The sequence below is a fragment of the Neoarius graeffei genome, chromosome 19 (genome assembly GCF_027579695.1).
Source record: "Neoarius graeffei isolate fNeoGra1 chromosome 19, fNeoGra1.pri, whole genome shotgun sequence".
In the NCBI taxonomy this organism is placed as follows: domain Eukaryota; kingdom Metazoa; phylum Chordata; class Actinopteri; order Siluriformes; family Ariidae; genus Neoarius; species Neoarius graeffei.
In genome coordinates, this window is record NC_083587.1 from 39,545,930 (window position 1) to 39,567,133 (window position 21,204).

The 21,204-nt window shown below is 42.3% G+C and overlaps 2 protein-coding genes across 4 annotated transcripts in view; one reads left to right on the forward strand and one right to left on the reverse strand.

Moving 5' to 3' along the window:
- acad11 (acyl-CoA dehydrogenase family, member 11) overlaps nucleotides 1–21,204 on the reverse strand; it is a 90,943-nt gene that overhangs the window by 17,817 nt on the left and 51,922 nt on the right. For all 3 annotated transcript variants that reach the window (XR_009650726.1, XM_060900061.1, XM_060900060.1), the window contains one exon: nucleotides 2,218–2,287. Coding sequence is in view for 2 of the 3 variants with exons in the window: in XM_060900061.1 (XP_060756044.1) it covers nucleotides 2,218–2,287 (70 nt within the window). In the remaining variant the exon portion in view is untranslated. The remainder of the gene's footprint in view (nucleotides 1–2,217; nucleotides 2,288–21,204) is intronic.
- ackr4b (atypical chemokine receptor 4b) lies at nucleotides 14,052–21,072 on the forward strand. The gene is made up of 2 exons (XM_060900063.1): nucleotides 14,052–14,130; nucleotides 19,277–21,072. The coding sequence occupies exon 2, from the start codon at nucleotides 19,283–19,285 to the stop codon at nucleotides 20,441–20,443; it is 1,161 nt and encodes a 386-aa protein (XP_060756046.1). The 5' UTR covers nucleotides 14,052–14,130; nucleotides 19,277–19,282; the 3' UTR covers nucleotides 20,444–21,072.

Consider the following 21,204-nt stretch of genomic DNA (forward strand, 5'->3'; position numbering starts at 1 on the left):
CATCTGTGAAATTTCTGCATCTGCAGCCCATCTGCTTATTCTGCGCCAAGATGGCTGGCCATGGTTGATGGAACAATAACATTCTGAATTATACCAGTGAATTCTTAAGGATAATGTCAGGACATCTGGCCGACAGGATAGGTTAATGTTGAAGCTTCTTTTTTAGGCTGTTGAAGACCTCCCTCTACAGTCCAGCCACTGTCCATCCATCCATTATCTGTAGCCACTTATCCTGTTCTACAGGGTCGCAGGCAAGCTGGAGCCTATCCCAGCTGACTATGGGTGAGAGGCGGGGTACACCCTGGACAAGTCACCAGGTTATCGCAGGGCTGACACCAGCCACTGTCTTATTACCATAAACCTCAGCCATGTCAGCATTCATCTGGTTAGCACAATATGACAACACCTGTCCAGTTGGTTAATCTATTAGATTTTGAGCAACTATCTAAAGTCCTTTTCCTCAACCATGGCTCCAATTTGCTCAAGAGCTGTGATTGGACAGTGATCCTGGTGGCAGGATTTCAACATGTACCAAAATTCGAAAATGAAAACAACCTGCTTTTCAAAAAAAGAAAATGAGCCAAAGACCCCTATTCCATTTTGGTGTGGTATGGCAGGATTCCATCATTAAACTGTGTGTAATGTCATCCGTTAGCATTGCTTTTCTGCTGCCAACAGCTTGGTCCGAGATATCACAGTACACCTTCAGAGGTTTTGTGTCTATGCCTCGAAGTTGGTCGGTCGGTCGGTAGGTAATCATATGATACTCAATATACAAGTCACTAAGGTCAAGGTCAACTCCATTCAACTAATTATGTGACTTTTGTTGGCAACTGGGATTTCACAGAAAGTGGAGTGAATATTTAATCAATTTTTATTTGTAAATAAAACTATAATGCCCCACCTCCAACCCACCTCAATATTATGGGTTATTTTATTTAGTTTCATTTCATCCTCATCCTCCTCATCAGAGCATCCTCAGACGAACATCATGAACTACTTGTCTCTAGAATCTTTTGCAATATGGGCGTTAATATCCTTTTCACAAGAGCCAAGATAAAGGAGATCATCCACTTGTTCCAATTCACAACCATTCAGCGTTCGTACAAAGCTATCAGCTAGGTTGTAAGCCATGTACTTGGTTTTGTCTTTGTTTACATGTAAACCAATCTGTGCAGCATAGGACTCAACTCTCAATAAGAACAGTTGGGCTTGCTCCATTGTTTCAGATACTAACGCTAAGTCATCTGCAAAATCTGTATCAGTAAGTCCCACTGCTAGATGTCTTACTATGTGCTTGTCGTACCCTGAATCCAATGGATTCTTCATTTCATCCATCCATCCATCCATTTTCTGCTGCTTATCCGGGTCTGGGTCGTGGGGATAGCAGCCTAAGCAGAGCAGCCCAGACTTCCCTCTCCCCGGCCACCTCAACCAGCTCTTCTAGGGGAATAGTGAGGCATTCCCAGGCCAGCCAAGAGATGTAATCTCTCCAACGTGTCCTGGGTCTGGCCTGGGGTCTCCTCCCGGTGGGGCATGCCCAGAGAATCTCCCCTGGGAGGCGTCCAGGGGGCATCCTAACAAGGTGCCCGAACCACCTCAACTGACTCCTTTCAATGTTGAGGAGCAGCGGTTCTAATCTGAGTCTGTCCCGAATGACCAAGCTTCTCACCCTGTCTCTAAGAGAGAGCCGAGCCACCTTGCGGAAAAAGCTCATTTCGACCGCTTGTATCCGCGATCTCATTCTTTCGGTCACTACCCACAGCTCGTGACCATAGGTGAGAGAGTGGGAACGTAGATGGACCAGTAAATTGAGAGCTTTGCCTTTTGGTTCAGCTCTCTCTTTACCACAAAAGACCAGTTTGGCATCCATATCACTGCTGACGTTGCCCCGATCCGTCTGTCCAACTCCCGCTCTCCCTGACCCTCACTCTTCATTTCATATAAACTCAATTATATCCATTTCAGTTCCAGGGTATAACACTACTAAATGTGGAAAAGTGGGGTGAATACTTATGCAAGGCACTGTATATCAGTATTGGTCTAACGGAAACTCAACAATTTCCATTAACTACTCTTTGTAACGTTGCTTACAACTCAACTTTGTGTGCACTCATCAAATTCCTGCCTGTTAAGCCAACTGTCCAAATGTACAGCTCCAAGTGCACCCCACCCCCTCCACCCTATCTATCCATTTGATGCAACACAGTTTGATACCTGCTGATAACATCAGATGCCTTGCTCTTGCACATCACTATGGCGATCTTGCACTTTGGATTGCCTGCACCTAGAGATGAAAAAAAAGAAAAAAAAAATTCAAAAATACAGGTTTTTGGGTGAGGAAATTGCCATTATATATAGCAGCTGTATAACATGGTACTAGCTTATCTATTATCTACATGTTGTAAAATGGGAACAAATATGCCTTCAGACCCACCCACACACTTTTATACTCCTCTTTAAATGCTTGCAATGAAAACTTGGCACCTGAGGCCACCCAGGGCAGGGCTTACTCGCTTTTCCTGTACTGTCTCATCTCATCATCTGTAGCCGCTTTATCCTTCTACAGGGTCGCAGGCAAGCCGGAGCCTATCCCAGCTGACTACGGGCGAAAGGCGGGGTACACCCTGGACAAGTCGCCAGGTCATCACAGGGCTGACACATAGACACAGACAACCATTCACACTCACATTCACACCTACGGTCAATTTAGAGTCACCAGTTAACCTAACCTGCATGTCTTTGGACTGTGGGGGAAACCGGAGCACCCGGAGGAAACCCACGCGGACACGGGGAGAACATGCAAACTCCGCACAGAAAGGCCCTCGCCGGCCACGGGGCTCGAACCCGGACCTTCTTGCTGTGAGGCGACAGCGCTAACCACTACACCACCGTGCCGCCCCTTCCTGTACTGTATATACCCTAATTATCTGATTACCAGCATCCATGCAAATCAAATCAGCAAGACAGATTAAAGCCCCATTCTGCGAGAATTAGTATTTTTGCTCCTGGTTGCCCCCTATAGTTGCGGAGTGTAATTCACTTTTATGCCACTATCGTAAATATATATTGTGCTTTGAGATCCCCTTATGAACAGCTGTGCTTGTGCATTTGTTTACAAGCTGAAGGATATGGAACAGCAGAAGCCAAAGTACTATGTTGATCGACAAGGTAGAATAATATTACAGGATTTTACACAAACATGACTGCATAGTTTTATTGGTTTTGACATCAGAGATGAACAGTAACATAAAAAGAATAAGAGAAGGTTTAAATTTTGCTGAAATACCATGTGTGCGTTTTCGTGCCATACACATTGTTTGCCAAGTGTTTGAATGTAAACATGTGCACATGTATAATCAACATGATATAGGCACATACCGTATAGCGCATTATATACACTGGTCAGCTGAGATAGGTTAGCAAAGTTGCAAGCTTTCAAGGCTTTTTTGGCATGAGACTGACAAAGACTGAACAAACGTTGAATGATAAGAATTTATTTATTTGTATGCTGACCTGAGATATGGCTGAAGTTAGGTGATTTTGTTATCTGGAAAAACTAGAAGTCTCCATGAGACAGGGATAACACCAATAAGATTACAGTCTGCATTGCAATCTTTCCTATATAACGTTGACAGGGACGTACACTTTGCTGCCAGATTGTCATTGTTTTCCCGTTAGAGGAAAATGATGAGACAGATCACTACTTATGACTTCAAGTTAACATGCATGCTTAGGCTTTTTTTTTTTGCTGCGCTGCAAGTTAAAATTTGCACAAGCATTGCACACAACTCTGGCCTGAGTTTCCCAAAAGCATCACAGCACAAAGATGATTGTAAAATGGTAGAGCGAGCAGCACAATGAACACTCTCTCACTCTCTCTCTCCTAGTTAAGATGCTCTTAGTGTTAAGAGGCTTTTGGGAAACCCACCCCTGAATAGTAGCATGTTAAGCTATTGCTGGGTTTCACGTGATGTCACATCCGCCTCATTAGTTATTCAAAACTTTAGCTGGTGGTCTACCAAAGCCCAGATGACAAAACGTTTGTATGGAGAAGGTGCATTGCTCGCATGAAAAATGCCTTACGCTTGTGTTGTTTTAGGTTGTTCAAATCGATCAAACCGTGAAACTGATAAAAGCTTCTTCAGGGTTCCCCGTGAACTAATTTAAAAAAAAAAAAAAAAAAAAAAGGGGTGAATGAACACAGGATTTCACAAAAAGACGTCGAGAAAGGTGGCTTTTGAACCTCTCACTGAAACCAAAGGGAGCCGAGTCGAAGCATGCTCGAGTTTGCAATGATGACTTGGTGAAATGTTTGTATCTCCCTCTCAGCTATGTCCTTAGTGTTTTCCAAGTACTTTTCTTGCCATGTGTCGTTATTTTACGGTACTTTTTTTTTTAGTCACGAACCGCTAAACCCCCCAACTGTTTCTTTGTTTCCTCCTCACAAAGTCCATAAGCATGAAGGTCACGACAAAATTCTTCCCCAGCCATACAGTTACAATACACCATGATCACTTCTCCGTCTTGTTTAACTAAGATCCAGGTCTTTAAAGGGGTTTCTGATTATCTTTGTGAATGATTTACCTGAGAGATGAGAGCCAACACAAGTGAGAATCAAGTGAACTGTTGTTTGTTTGCACTTCAACTTGCAGCGCTTTGTCGTAAAGATGTGAACGAAAAGCTTAACAAAAAACATACACGGGCAAAAACAATACAGGATTCATTCGGCAGCGACTTGATACCGAGGTCCTTTACCCAGCCACATACAAAAAAGTTGTAAGCCTCCATACTCTTCCACACTTTCATCTGTTTTGCGGTGTAGAAGGATGGTCTGCAACACCAGATAGTTTGAGATGTCGGGGAACTCGACTGAAGGGTAGTTTTCGAGATCGCATGACAAATCCTTCTTTCCCAGACTGTAGGGGTCGATTCCATTGCACATAGCAATTTTCTGAATATCTCTAAAGCGAGCAGTGGCTTCTAGATTATAAGCGTACTCTGATAAGTTATTGCTCGTTGTTTGCACTACGGCAGCCGTTTAGACCATCAGCTATTTCGCTTCCGGTAAAACCGCTAAGAAATGTCACGTGACTGAAACCCAGAAATTGTAACCAGAACTAGAATAACATTGACATAGCTTATTCTGGGGATGCTATCAGACAAGGAACAGCTAGTGAACTAAATTACTTTTACAAAACTTGGATGCCCCTGGCACAAAGTGATGCAAACTTTGGTGGAAAGATGGCCAACAAAGCTAGACGGCAACCAATACAAGAGCACTTATTACCAGTACCGATGTCTGAGTGTCATCGAGCAAGTTTGCTAACATCACCTGGAGGTGTAGCTAGCGGCTAAACTTTGATCAAAATACTGATTTGGCTTATGATCAAAAGCTAGCAAATTGACAGCTTTGCTAATACAGCCAAACATCAAGCAAGTGCAACAATACAACACACAGCAAGGCAGCTAACATCTCATCTCATCATCTCTAGCCGCTTTATCCTTCTACAGGGTTGCAGGCAAGCTGGAGCCTATCCCAGCTGACTACGGGCGAAAGGCGGGGTACACCCTGGACAAGTCGCCAGGTCATCACAGGGCTGACACAGACACAGACAACCATTCACACTCACATTCACACCTACGGTCAATTTAGAGTCACCAGTTAACCTAACCTGCATGTCTTTGGACTGTGGGGGAAACCGGAGCACCCGGAGGAAACCCACGCGGACACGGGGAGAACATGCAAACTCCACACAGAAAGGCCCTCGCCGGCCACGGGGCTCGAACCCGGACCTTCTTGCTGTGAGGCAACAGCGCTAACCACTACACCACCATGCCGCTGGCAGCTAACATAATATTACTTACTAGTTCAACAGAAAGAAGCGCGACTTGGCACCTGTCTTGCAGCCTTTTATTTTTATTAGCTCTCACCAAGGAGTGAAAGCCAGTCCATGATTTACTCTCGTCTGGTCTCTTGCTCGGTCACTCTCTCTTTTTTTCTCTTTGTGGCTTTCTCTCGACAGCCACAAAGAGAAAAAAGACATCATCATCTTTGGTCTCTTCATCTTGACTGCCATGATGTCTGTACTGACTATATCGATTTGGCTTCTTCTTATAGGCTTATAAAATAGATAGGCTTATAAGATATAAGGCCCCTTCTCGTAGGGTTCCTGATTTTGGAAGTTGCCTGGGATGCCGTAAAGCATTACGCAGTTCTCACGAGAGGTCTCAGGGATCCCCCACCAGAGTTACATAGTGCTATAACTGGTGAACTGGACATGGACTTGGAATGGAGGACAAGCCATTCCCCCTATTACAAGTCAGTGTGCCATTAAAATGATTTTGAAGCTGATATTTTAAGGTAAAAATCCTGTCTAATCTTGCTTTAAACTCACACCAGGCCAGTTTTGTGTGTATGTTTTCCTACTTCTACAGTAAATACCCACAGAAAGCATGCTACGGATCACACGCTAAATTTTCAGAGCCCTGCAACAGACATGCCTTCATTAGCAGTTTCAAATGTTAGTATCTTTGTGATACCTAAAGGTCAGTCCCCTGAAATTAGATTCAGAGAATCTCATCTCATCTCATCTCATTATCTCTAGCCGCTTTATCCTTCTACAGGGTCGCAGGCAAGCTGCAGCCTATCCCAGCTGACTACGGGTGAAAGGCGGGGTACACCCTGGACAAGTCGCCAGGTCATCACAGGGCTGACACATAGACACAGACAACCATTCACACTCACATTCACACCTACGGTCAATTTAGAGTCACCAGTTAACCTAACCTGCATGTCTTTGGACTGTGGGGGAAACCGGAGCACCCAGAGGAAACCCACGCGGACACGGGGAGAACATGCAAACTCCAGACAGAAAGGCCCTCGCCGGCCCCGGGGCTCGAACCCAGGACCTTCTTGCTGTGAGGCGACAGCGCTAACCACTACACCACCGTGCCGCCCGATTCAGAGAATATAGTTGGCATATTTATTAAAATGTGTGCCATCGTTAGTAAATAAATATTATCATCTATTTTCCATTTTGTAGAGAAAAGTGGTGTATTTGAGAAACAAATGAGAAATAGATTTCCTGCAATGAAACATCTACAGCTCTGCAAAACATGAGAGGAATGTACACACACACACACGGTCTTACCCTGTGCCCAAAAATCACACCCTGTTCCCTCACCCCTATAACCTGCATGATGAATATTCTACATTGCCTCGGCAAAATCACAAAACATTACTGGGTCATAGAAATGCCAACCATTCTCCTCTAAGCTTCCATAAACCTCAAAACACCCTCTGTAATGCACATGCAGAGACATGTCTGCAGACATACTGTGCACAGGGTCGCATACACAAATGTGCGTGCAGACACACACACACCTTTATTTCTGCCATCATCAGGAAAGATGGCTTAAAAAGGTTATGGAAAAACAGTCCCAGAATTCTTTGGTTGTTCCTCTTGGTGAATGAACCGTAAGCAGAAGATACAACTTGATGATTCCATTAAGTTAATGTAAGAGATGACAAACTAGATCAGACACATTAACACATTTGATTCCATACATACAAAGACATATTTATATGCCGATACCTGTGTGTTCTTCAGCTGTACATACAGAAACATTCAGCTGTAAAATCTGAACATTTATAGAGAATTTAGGATCGTCCTTTACTGGCTGGATTACTGTAGGATGGAAAACTGGATAATAGTCAAATTTTGACATGGAAATTTTTAATTATTATTACACATCTGGGGTGGCATGGTGGTGTAGTTTTCAGCACTGTCGCCTCAGCAAGAAGGTTCTGGGTTTGAGCCCAGTGGCCGACGAGGGCCTTTCTGCGTGAAGTTTGCGTGTTCTCTCCGTGTCTGCGTGGGTTTCCTCCACAATCCAAAGACATGCAGGTTAGGTTAACTGGTGGCTCTAAATTGACCGTAGGTGTGAATGTAAGCGAGTGTGAATGGTTGTTTGTCTCTGTGTGTCAGCCCTGTGATGATCTGGCGACTTGTCCAGGATGTACCCCGTCTGGGACAGGCTCCAGCTTGCCCGTGACCCTGCACAGGATAAGCGGCTACGGATAATGGATGGATTACACATCTGAATATTAAGTAGTCTACACTGCTCAGAAGCAGTTTGTTCAAAACAAACACCTAGGACTCTTTAGTTCTTAATAATTATCTGGTGTCAAATGGATTTTCTTTCACATCTGGATGCTTTCGTGAAGAACCTCATACCCAACAAACACCTAGAGACGGCATTTACGACCAGTTATGGCATCAAACACATTACACTCCTCTCTCTCTCAATTCTGAAACAAACGTGTGGCTCTCTTGAGTCTGACTGCATGTTTGTTGGCTCTTACATAACTCTTTCCTAAGATCTGGGATGTAATTCTGTGGGAATGATGGGAAAGGCATGCTTTCCCATCAAAGCAGATGGACATTCCAACAGGCCAGCTATACATTTTCAACTGTTACCTTCAATAAAAATGTGTACCAAGTCTGATAAGAGCAGTGCCAGATTAATGCAGATAAACTACTCTGAGCAATTGCCCAGAACATGTCATTAGTCACAATGTTTGACTTAAACAATTTCTTGTGTTCTGTTTGAGCCTGTGTTTTATATGTACTGTTTTGCCAGGTGTTTTAAACAAAGCAACTCGCACATGAGGCTAGAGGCTACAGCCTGGAGCTGAGGATTTGGCACCTGGCAGTTGTGGGAATTTGTCACATTCCAACCTTCCAGTCACTAGTGCATAAGCAAGGCAAGCTAGCTCTCGGTCTCAGTCTCTCTCTCTCTCTGTGTTGCATGCACACGTACACACAGCAGCCACATCCTTACATGGAAAAGGCGTTGTTATACTTTGAAAAATCTGATAAGTGATGTGCATTTGCTTTTCTTTAGGAATTTTTTTTTTAAGTTTATTAATTTTTCTTGTAAAAGTACTTTTGTAAAGCCTATTGACCGGATGTACAGTATGACTACCTTCTTCATTCTCAACTGACATTTTAGAACAACAGTTCTACATACAACATACAGTTAAGTCCATAAATATTTGGACAGAGACAACATTTTTCTAATTTTGGTTCTGTACATTACCACAATGAATTTTGAACAAAACAATTCAGATGCAGTTGAAGTTCAGACTTTCAGCTTTAATTCAGTGGGTTGAACAAAACGATTGCATAAAAATGTGAGGAACTAAAGCATTTTTTAAACACAATCCCTTCATTTCAGGGGATCAAAAGTAATTGGACAAATTAAATAATTGGAAATAAAATGTTCATTTCTAATACTTGGTTGAAAACCCTTTGTTGGCAATGACTGCCTGAAGTCTTGAACTCATGGGCATCACCAGACGCTGTGTTTCCTCCTTTTTAATGCTCTGCCAGGCCTTTACTGCAGCGGTTTTCAGTTGCTGTTTGTTTGTCGGCCTTTCTGTCTGAAGTCTAGTCTTTAACAAGTGAAATGCATGCTCAATTGGGTTGAGATCAGGTGACTGACTTGGCCATTCAAGAATATTCCACTTCTTTGCTTTAATAAACTCCTGGGTTGCTTTGGCTTTATGTTTTGGGTCATTGTCCATCTGTATTATGAAACGCCGACCAATCAGTTTGGCTGGATTTGAGCACACAGTGTGTCTCTGAATACCTCAGAATTCATCCAGCTGCTTCTGTCCTGTGTCACATCATCAATAAACACTAGTGACCCAGTGCCACTGGCAGCCATGCATGCCCAAGCCATCACACTGCCTCTGCCGTGTTTTATAGATGATGTGGTATGCTTTGGATCATGAGCTGTACCACGCCTTCGCCATACTTTTTTCTTTCCATCATTCTGGTAGAGGTTGATCTTGGTTTCATCTGTTCAAAGAATGTTCTTGCAGAACTGTGCTGGCTTTTTTAGATTTTTTTTTAGCAAAGTCCAATCTAGCCTTTTTATTCTTGAGGCTTATGAGTGGCTTGCACCATGCAGTGAACCCTCTGTATTTACCTTCATGCAGTCTTCTCTTTATGGTAGATTTGGATATTGATACGCCTACCTCCTGGAGAGTGTGGTTCACTTGGTTGGCTGTTGTGAAGGGGTTTCTCTTCACCATGGAAATTATTCTGCGATCATCCACCACTGTTGTCATCTGTGGGCGTCCAGGTCTTTTTGCATTGATGAGTTCACCAGTGCTTTCTTTCTTTCTCAGGATGTACCAAACTGTAGATTTTGCCACTCCTAATATTGTAGCAATTTCTCGGATGGGTTTTTTCTGTTTTCGCAGCTTAAGGATGGCTTGTTTCACCTGCATGGAGAGCTCCTTTGACCGCATGTTTTCTTCACAGCAAAATCTTCCAAATGCAAGCACCACACCTCAAATCAACTCCAGGCCTTTTATCTGCTTAATTGAGAATGACATAACGAAGGAATTGCCCACACCTGCCCATGAAATAGCCTTTGAGTCAATTGTCCAATTACTTTTGGTCCCTTTAAAAACAGGGTGGCACATGTTAAGGAGCTGAAACTCCTAAACCCTTCATCCAATTTTAATGTGGATACCCTCAAATGAAAGCTGAAAATCTGGACTTTATGTCTATGTCCATTATATAATTATAACTTTATGTTTCAGTAAACAGGTAAAAAAACAATTTGTGTCAGTGTCCAAATATATATGGACCTAACTGTAGCTGATGGTAGAAAGCAGACCAAGTGGGTCATGGGCATGATCATTTTCTCCTTCAAAAAGTCAAAAGAATGTTCAATACTTGCTTTGGCATTTTCCAACGCGAGACCTCATCAGTTTCTTAACATTAAACAGTGATCCATAAGCCTACAGTTAACACCAAATTAGTCGAATAAAAACGTGAAAATACACACTCTCAGGCCAACTTTTTCAGAACACCTGTATACATTCTGCACATTTTTTGCAACTATCTGATAAGCCAAGTATGTAGCAGCAGCAAAATCTACACAAGGCACAAGCTTACTAAAACTGAACAGTTAAAGATTAGAGAAACATGATCTTGACTTTTTGCAGTGGAGTTCATGATGATTAGCCTTGAAGATGGATGCTTGAATATTTTGAGGATAGATAAGCCAGGAGATTGCAGTGTGAAACTTGAGGATGGCCCTTGGCCCTCCTACCTCAGTAAAATGCTTAAATATGCTGGAGTAAAGATTTGTATACAAATGAGGCGTGAACCAAACAATGGCACAGTCTAAGCTGATGAAGTTTTTTGGGCAGGCTTCTTCAACTACTGAAAAAGATTTAAGGGCTGAAACAGCCATGGGGGAGGTACACTCAGAGCCCCTACTGTCCCCTAGCACATCGGACAATATCAGTAATACAGGGGTCGGTTAAAAAAAAAAATGCCAAAGTGAAAGTGCTGTCAGCTGGCAAGTGACTGAAGGGAGCTATGTTTTGGGCACCGTGGCATGTTGAGTTCCTGTGGCAAATGTATGATGTAAAACGCAGTGTCGTTCTGTGTGTGGTTTGTAAATCGACGGGAAATTCGAATTCCTTCACTGTTGGTTGGTCCAAGACTCTTTTCGACTCTGTTCAATTGTAAATCAAGTTTTGTGTTGAAGTGAAAGGGAAGTCCTAATATACCTCTTTTGAATAATTCCCTGAACTAAAGAGGTTTATTTTAGCTTTGATTTAGTGCAGGGGTATCAAACCTGATCCATAAAGGGCCGTGTGGCTGCAGGTTTTCATTCCAGCCATGCAGCAGCACCCTGATTTGGCTTATTCAATCAACTGACACACCCACCCTTTAATCAAGGGTGGGTGTGGCTGCAAGTATTTGACTGTGTGAAGACAGTTCAGTTGATTGAATGAGCCAAGTCAGGTGTGCTGCTGCATGGCTGGAAAGAAAACCTGCAGCCACACGGCCCTTTATGGATCAGGTTTGACACCCCTGATTTAGTGCATAGGCTGCCCAAAATCAAATCTTTCTTATTTGAGGCTGGAGTGGAGCCCAAATTTTATATGTAACGAAGAGGCCGAGCTGTATCTGTACAAATATTTGAATTGTGCCAGTTTGGTTGGTATAAACCTGCATTAAGTCCATGTTGATATGTCGGTAACTAAGAAAAAAAAATACAGACTAAGTGAAGAAAAAAAAGAAAAAAGTGAAGAATACGTCTTTGGCTTGATTTTTCAAGGAAAAAAAGTGAAGAATATTTTTCAGAACTCAGGGGGAATCCTGAGATATATTGATTCCATAACCTAGAATGTCTGTGAGCATTCCAGAATATAACTGGCTAGGCAGCAAATCAAGTTCTAGCTAATGGTAAATACACTGCCTAGCCAAAAAAAAAAAAAGTCACCATTTGGATTTAAATAACAGGGATGTGATTTGGGGCTGGTGAAATTATCTGAAAATTTTTAGCCGGGGTTCTGGGGGCCACAGGCCCCCAGCTGGTCCAGGGCAGCGCCCTGGTGGGGGGACAAGGGGGGGCAAAGCCCCCCAAAGCTCCTGGGTTCTGGGGTTTTCTGGCTTAAAAATTGTACTAAAATGGCAAGCAAACACACAAGAAAAAACTTGTCATGATTAACAAATTCAAGCCAATTTAATGGTCAACATGCAACTCTGAGCCCCTATAGTAAATTCAATGATTCTTAACTGACAAAAAGCCAAAACATGAAACCTAAAAATGTCATTCTAAATTAAATCATCCTCAAGAATAAATAGAAAATTGTATCAGGAAAAACAAAATTTATACTTTCAATTACTGTAGAAGATGAACATACCCAAATGTGCCTTTTCAAACAAACATGATGCAACATAAGAATTCATCCACCATTATTTATTAAACTCTATTGCTCCTGGTAGTCTCCCGGTTTGCTTCTTATGTATGGCAACTTCTAATATTTAAGTTACTGCACACCCCATTTAGACAGGGTAAGAGGATTGACACAAAAAAAATTAGTCATGCATAGACTACTTACCAAAACTGAAATTTTTAAGTAAATATTCTCAGATTCAGTTCATTCTGCCATCCATATAAAAGGTGAGAATATGTAGATCCTTGGCAACAAATAATTTCAATAATAGCTTTTGGGAGCATTTATTTTTGTTCAACATGCAAACTCCACACAGAAAGGCCCCCATCAGCCACTGGGCTGGAACCCAGAACCTTCTTGCTGTGAGGCAACAGTGCTAACCACTACACCACCATTTTTAGAATAGTATCAGTGTAGAGATTCTGGATTTTTTTTTTTAACACTGAAAAATTAGAGTATTTACTTCCCCCCCATCCTGACGCCCTATAGGGCAATTGGCCTATCAGTTGTCAGCCTCTTACAAGGCTGTCTGCATCTATCGAGCGCACACAATTTACTGCCAGCTTGCACGGCCTGTCACAGCTTCACAACCATTCACACCTACAGTCAACTTAGAGTCACCAATCAGCCGCACCTGCATGTCTGTGGAGGAAATCCACGCAGACACGGGGAGAACATGCAAACTCCACACAGAAAGGCCCCTGTCGGCTCCTGGGCTCGAACCCAGAACCTTCTTGCTGTGAGGCAACAGTGCTAACCACTACACCACCATGCTGCCTTTACTTTCTGTGGGTTGAATTAAATGAAATGGATGGGTGTGGTACATTACAGGGATGCAAACAAGCCATACTATTCTCAGCTCTGTGACTCAGCCTATTCTAGAGAAAGCTGGAGAGAGAAACAGACAGACAGAAGAACAGAGACTGAGGATCTCTGCAATTATTCTGTGTATATGCAGCTCATTATACTGCACAGTCATGTTTGACGCATCTAAACAGAATAAACTTGGCTACTGCAGAGGAATTCATTACTTACCAGGCTGTCACTGTTTTTATGATAAAGTGTAAAAGTATTTCTTGAGAACCACTCAATTTCTAATAAACCGGATGAAAAAAGGCAACAAGTAAAGGAGAAAACAAGAAGGAGGGGCAATCACCTCCAATATAGATGATGTGAGAGGTGGAGAATCCTGCTCCCTCATTCTCTGTCTGTGCACGCGCACACGCACACACACTTACAAAACTGCTATTATCTACTGAGCTTTCTATTCTAAACCCAGTCTCTCTCAGGCTCCCAGACCGAAAGTGGACCAGCAACAGGGCTCCTCTAGGGAGGACGCAAACACACTCGAGGTAAGACTCAGTCTTGAGAATGACTCATTCAACTATACTTTGTCTAAAAATACCTTTGTTTACACTGTCACCACAATTAATCATAGGTGGATGACTTTCTGTTGGTCTATAACAGAGGGCCAAAATTGATATACGTTTGTAAAATGTGTCTACACATCACCATTTAATTACTCTGGTACTTTTGATTACTCTGCTGTATTGACTTTTGAAATTGTAGTCAAAGTCCCAAACACTGTGACTCCGGGGGTTTTGAGACACTTGAAACTAAACCTCAAAATAAACAACTACATGTAAATGTTCTCAGCATTCAAGCATTTTTATTCGAATGAAACTACTGGGTTTGCAAGCAGGTTCGAAAGTAATTTCATTTTTTACAATCAACAAATAAACAAGATTATACTATATAATTTAGAGAAGAGAAGAGTGATGTGCGTTTTGTTTGAACAGTGTTTTAGCTGTTGACTCAATTACAAGCTGAAACAAGAAAGACAGAACTCAATAATGGATTGCAATGAAGTGAAACACAAGTCGTCTTATTCTGTGACGAGCGCTAAATAACATTTTATAGTTGAGGGTGTGTTTATAGCAGTGTTTCCCAACCTTTCTTGAGCCACGGCACATATTTTACATTTGAAAAATCCCACGGCACACCACCAAACAAAAATATCACAAAAATCTAGTCTCAATTTACTCACAATTTCCTTAGTGGGAAACCTGGGCCTGTTTAGTTGAACACAAAGCTGATATACTCGTAGGAATTGAAGAAAGAGACACACAAAGATCTTCAACAGCTCTGAGTCACTCTCCTTTTTTAGTTTTTATAGCAGTCATGCTTGAAAAGCCCAGCTCGCATAGATAGGTTGTGGAAAATCACCTTTTTTTGCTTTCTTCTGACCTCTACTCATACTAGGGCCTTCATCTGGGTCAGAATTTTCTCCAGGGCCCAGTTTGGATTGTGTACTTTTTCTTTTCAAATATCTATCTATCTATCTATCTATCTATCTATCTATCTATCTATCTATCTATCTATCTATCTATCTATCTATCTATCACTGCTGTCACACCCAAAGCATTACTAAATTCTATTGTTTGAATGGCAACAGGTAGATACACAGGTTAATTAGCTACCTGCTAACACCTATTGGAAGAGTATTTAATTGTTCTGCCGGTCACTATACGTCGCTGGCATAGACGAACGAAGACAAATTATTTGCAGTAAATAAATAATTTTCGAAACAATTAAGCGAAATTGGATAATGTCCCATGGTACACCTGATGATCTCTCACGGCACACTAATGTGCCGTGGCACAGTGGTTGGGAATCACTGGTTTATAGAGATGATAGGTTTTAAGTCCACTTAGTATTAAAACAGTGTGGGGGGGGAATAAATACCAATTTGTAATTTTATGTAATCTGGTTCATGCTGATTCTTTGTTTTGTGGGATCGCTATTTTTTTATTCTTGCGTTACATTACAGGCATTTAGCACACACTCTTATCCAGAGTGATGTACAACATACCCAGAGCAGCCTGGGGAGCAGTCGAGAGTTAGGTGCCTTGCTCAAGGGCACTTCAGCCATTCCTGCTGGTCTAGGGAACTGAACCAGCAACCTTTTGGTCCCAAAGCTACTTCTCTAACCATTAGGCCATGGCTTCCCCATATAACTGTAATATTACCTATTATAAATGTTTTGTAAGTGTGTCAATAAACACTTGCTAAAAAATAGCATGAGTGGTGTAGTGGTTAGCACTGCCGCCTCACAGCAAGAAGGTTCTGGGTTCCAGCCCAGTGGCCGACGAGGGCCTTTCGGTGTGGAGTTTGCATGTTCTCCTTATGCCTGTGTGGGTTTCCTCCGGGTGCTCCGGTTTCCCCCACAGTCCAAAGACATGTGTTTCGGTTACCTGGCTACTCTAAATTGACCGTAGGTGTGAATGTGTGTGTGTGTAAATGGTTGAGAGGAGAAAACCTCTATAATAATCCAGTAGAAGGAAATGGGAAAGCACTACTGTAATCCTTCCCTCGTAACTTTGATGGCTGGAGCTGTCAGAGCAGACCTGCCATCAGGCAGAACACTGAAGAAGAGAAAAAAAGAGCATCTCTTAACATGATTTACAAAGTTTTTTGTACAACCATCCATTTAGCCTTATATATATCCCCATCCATTATCTGTAGCCGCTTATCCTATGCAGGGTCACAGGCAAGCTGGAGCCTATCCCAGCTGACTATGGGCGAGAAGCGGGGTACACCCTGGACAAGTCACCAGGTCATCGCAGGGCTGACACATAGCGACAAGCAACCATTCACACTCACGGTCAATTTAGAGCCACCAATTAACCTAACCTGCATGTCTTTGGACCGTGGGGGAAACCGGAGCAGCCGGAGGAAACCCACACAGACATGGAGAGAACATGCAAACTCCACACAGAAAGGCCCCTGTCGGTCACTGGGCTCGAACCCAGAACCTTCTTGCTGTGAGGTGACAGTGCAAACCACTACACCACCATGCCGCTCCATTGTAAAAATAAAGTTTAAGTAACACGAACATATCATGAGTGAAAGCTGATTTTATCAGGATCAAGTTCTCTGTAGACTTGTACAGGTTTTTGAGCGACTCTCACCTGTTCTCCTGCAGCTGATTGACGTATTCAGCCATAGCAACTAATCTGTCATCAAGTATCCTATATTTATGTTAACGTGGCAACAGACGAAGTATGGTAATTCATAATTTGCACTATCAAATGTCCAGGGTGAAGAAACAATGCACTGAACAGTTGAGCGTTTTCATGCTCTAAAGCACTGGAGTCCAATCATCTGTTCAAGTTCAAGCGAGTGGGATAAACTATGTGGAATGTATGTACAGTGGTGTAGCCCCCCTCAAATGTCTCTTAATACCAGATTACTGGTACTGGTGTTGGCTGAAATAACAAACCATAACAAATGTTTCTTGGCTGTGCTAACACTGCAGCTGTTGTCTTCCTTTTCTTAAAAAAACAGCTTGTGCTAAATGTGCCATGACATTAGAAACCATTTTATTATCCAGATGTTCATCTTGGATCACATAATGTTTATCATAATTTATCCGTCACGTCCGTGCGCCTACATGCCTCAAACGGTCACTCATGTCCACGCACATTTGTGCTCCAAGTGCGCAGTGTGTGCCGCAAGGACTAATCGTTATGCACCTGTTCCAGATTAGAGAGCAATCAAGGCACGTACACATAAGGACTCCAAACACACTCAGACTTTATGAAGTATATGCGTTGTTCCAAGGGTCTCACGTTGCCTAGCCTTGTATTTTGTGTAGCTACTCTGGTTTTCGAATCTGAGTTCATTTTATTCAACTCTGATCTGCATTTCCTCAGACATCCTGTTTGTGCCTCGAATTACCCTTGCCTGTTTCACGATCCGGCTACTGCCTGACGTTTTTGTATTGTCTGCATGCTTGTTGTTAAACTCTTCCTGCACTTACATCCGTCCTTCTGCCACCTTTACTGACATTATCATAACACTGCTGCTCTCTTAAATTAAACTTCTCCAAAATAAACTGGAAAACAGAAAAGACATTACATGCTCCTGAAATAAGAAAATATAAATATTCAAGGAAAAAAAAAAGAAGAAGAAACAATGCACCGTGTAGTGTCCACAAAGTGGTAGCTTAAAAAGCAAAAGAATCGAACATGATGGATAAATTGAGGTGGATAGCCTTGTCACCCATTGCAGCAGAACATGGTCATATTACCCTTTACAGAGTACAGTTGTGCTTTCTGTGCTTTTTTCCGACATGAACCAAGACACAAAGTCCCATAATTCTACTTAAGGGTTGTTGAATGTTTCAAGCATATAGGTCAAGTCACTTTTTCAAACCGGACTCATGTGAAAACATCTTTTATGTTGGCAAACATGAGAAATTTCAAATTTAATACAGCAGAGTTTTCAACAACTTTTACAGTACATGGAATTGAAGCAAGGCAATAAAAATCTCACTCAGATGCTCCTAAAAGACTACTGCTTAGAGAGCTGTGTTTACCTGCAACTGAACTCTGGAATAACACTCTAAAGAGGAACATTTCAATCCATGCCTTTCCTAGTATTTCAAATGCATAAATATTTGAAAGAAATAAAACCTGTTGAGTTACCTAAATGGTTCGTGTCGGTTAGTAAAGGTAATAATGCCAATTAAAGGTAATAATGCCAATTAAAGGTAGACTGCCTTTCAGATTTTTCAAATGTAGGTCATATAAAGAATTTTCCTGACACCCATTTTTTTTTAAATAGAACAATGTGTCTATGTGTCAGCCCTGTGATGACCTGGCGACTTGTCCAGGGTGTACCCCGCCTTTCACCCGTAGTCAGCTGGGATAGGCTCCAGCTTGCCTGCGACCCTGTAGAACAGGATAAAGCGGCTAGAGATCATGAGATGAGATTAATAAATTTAGTGCCATGTGGTCCTAAATTATCCGATATTTTTTTCTTGCTTCACCATGACGCAATACAAAATACTACATCATGCATCACATGGTGGGCTTTCCCCATTTGTACAAGGCATTGTGGAATACAAATTTGAAACAGGAGAGAAAAATGGAGGACGTGAGTGTGCGAATGAAACGTGAAAGACTGACTACAGTAACGGAAAGCGAGAAGAAAAGACGTTATGTTGCGAAGGAAAGGAAACGCAGGACCAAACTAATAAATATCGGCGGTCAGCGAGCACCTCGGTGTGATCAGCTGTTCGTTTAGCGACAGAATGATGGAACGGTCAGTGCACGGTCAAGGTAAACCTGTAGATGGCAGTAATGCAAAACGAGATGCCAGCTGCTGTAAAACCCAAAAGATGATGAAATCGAAGACGAAGGTAAACCTGTGCATGCGCACATGGACTTCCTTTGTCTGCTTGATTGTACGAAGCGAGTGATTTCATGCACATTATTTGCGAGCGAATCCCCTCAAATTAAACAACTTCCCAGCCACAGAATGGCCTGGTTTTTTTTTTTAGATATTACAGAAATAAACATATATCACAATTACCAAATTTCAGAGGGAACTAAATTTCATTGATTTTATGAAACTGAAAGGCTGTCTACTTTTAATGGAATTATAGAATAAGTCCAGGATTTTCAAACTGAATGCAACTCTTCTTTCTTTCAGAACATTATGAGCTTCCATTCAGACTATGAATTTCATGAGAATTACTATGACCATTATAATGACAGTTCAAACTACAGCTACTATGATGAGGACTTTGAAGATTACCATACGGTGTGCGACAAATCGGATGTTCGCTCCTTTGCTGGTCTATTCCTCCCAGTGGTCTACAGCCTAGCACTTGTGGTAGGCCTGGCTGGAAACTCCATGGTTGTATTCATCTACCTATTCCACAAATGCCTACGGACATTAACAGATGTCCTCATCCTTAACCTGGCCTTTGCAGACCTCCTCCTCCTCTTCACCCTACCATTTTGGGCAGCAGGTGCTATGAACGGCTGGGAGATTGGTGTGGTGGCCTGCAAGATAACCGCAGCCCTCTACACCATCAACTTCAGTTGTAGTATGTTTCTACTAGCCTTCATTAGTGTGGATCGTTACAGAGCGCTTGCCCAGGGCTCCAGCACGTATACCAGGTCACCTGAAAAACCAAGGAGACAGAGGCTGATACCTTGCCTCTTGGTCTGGACTGCAGCCTTTATGTTTGGCTTGCCAGATTTTTTCTTCACCACCGTCAAGCAGCACTCCTCTGGCCACAAATCTTGCAGGGCAGTGTACCCACATAGTATGGCACAAGCTGCAAAAGCTAGCTTGGAGTTTCTAGAGGTGTCACTGAACTTCCTGCTACCTTTCCTGGTGATGATGTTCTGTTATTACCAGGTGGGAAAAACCCTGAGTCAGACAGCAACAACAGGAATGAGAGAAGTACAGAGGTGGAAAGCCTTCCGGGTCCTGATTGCTGTCGTGGGGGTGTTTCTGCTGACCCAGCTGCCATATAACATAGTTAAGCTTATACGAACCATAGATATCATCTATTCTTTGGTGACAAGCTGTGAGGTCAGTAAAGGACTGGATCAAGCCACTCAAGTCACAGAGAGCTTGGCACTCACACACTGTTGCCTAAACCCAATTCTATATGTCTTCATTGGCTCATCCTTCAAGGTGCACGTGCTAAAGATTGCTAAACGCTATGGACAGACGGGGAGGCTCTGTCATCAAGAGAGCAGGCAGCCTCCTAGAGTGGAGATCACGCTAAAAACACAGGCCCACACAAACAGCAATGCATACTCAGAATCAGACGAGGAACAAACAAGTACATTTACCATCTAGGACACAGACCTGATGACCAGGTACCAAAGACTGGAAACCTAAAGACTGCATTTGTGTCATTTATTTTATACACACACACACACACACACACACACACACACACACACACACACACACACACACACTGTCCACTTTAATAGGAAAACCTGTACACCGGCACATTCATGCAGTTACCTAATCAGCCAATCATGTGGCAGCAGCGGTGTGCAAAAGATCATGCATGTACAGGTCAAGAGCTTCGGGTCGTGTTCACATCAAACATCAGAATGAAGAAAAAAACGTGATATCTGTGACTCTGATAGTGGCATGGATGTTGGTACCAGATGGGCTGGTTTGAGCATTTCAAAAATTGCTGACCTGCTGAGAATTTCACACACAACAGTCTCGAGAGTTTACACAGATAACACCTTTTCCCTATATTGATCTTTGCTGTGAACATTAACTCAAGCCCTTGTCTTGTATCTGCATGATTTTATACATTGTCCTTCTCCCATATGATTGAATAACTGGATAACTGAAAAAACAAAAAGGAGCAGGTGTACAAGCGCTCCTATTAAAAGTGGATGGTGAGTGTAAATAGCGTTCCCAAAATACAGTAATAGCTTAAAAAAAAAACAACATGTTCAGAACATATCATGTTTGATCAATATTATATTTATGTCTAAGCATATGTTGAAAAATCTAAAGACATTCTTTATGTTCCATATATAATGCAAATATGCTACAGAGATCCATCCATTATCTGCAGCTGCTTATCCTGT

Excerpts from the sequence above, each read along its gene's own strand:
- ackr4b (XM_060900063.1), top strand. The coding sequence starts at position 19,283 with ATGAGCTTCCATTCAGACTATGAATTTCATGAGAATTACTATGACCAT.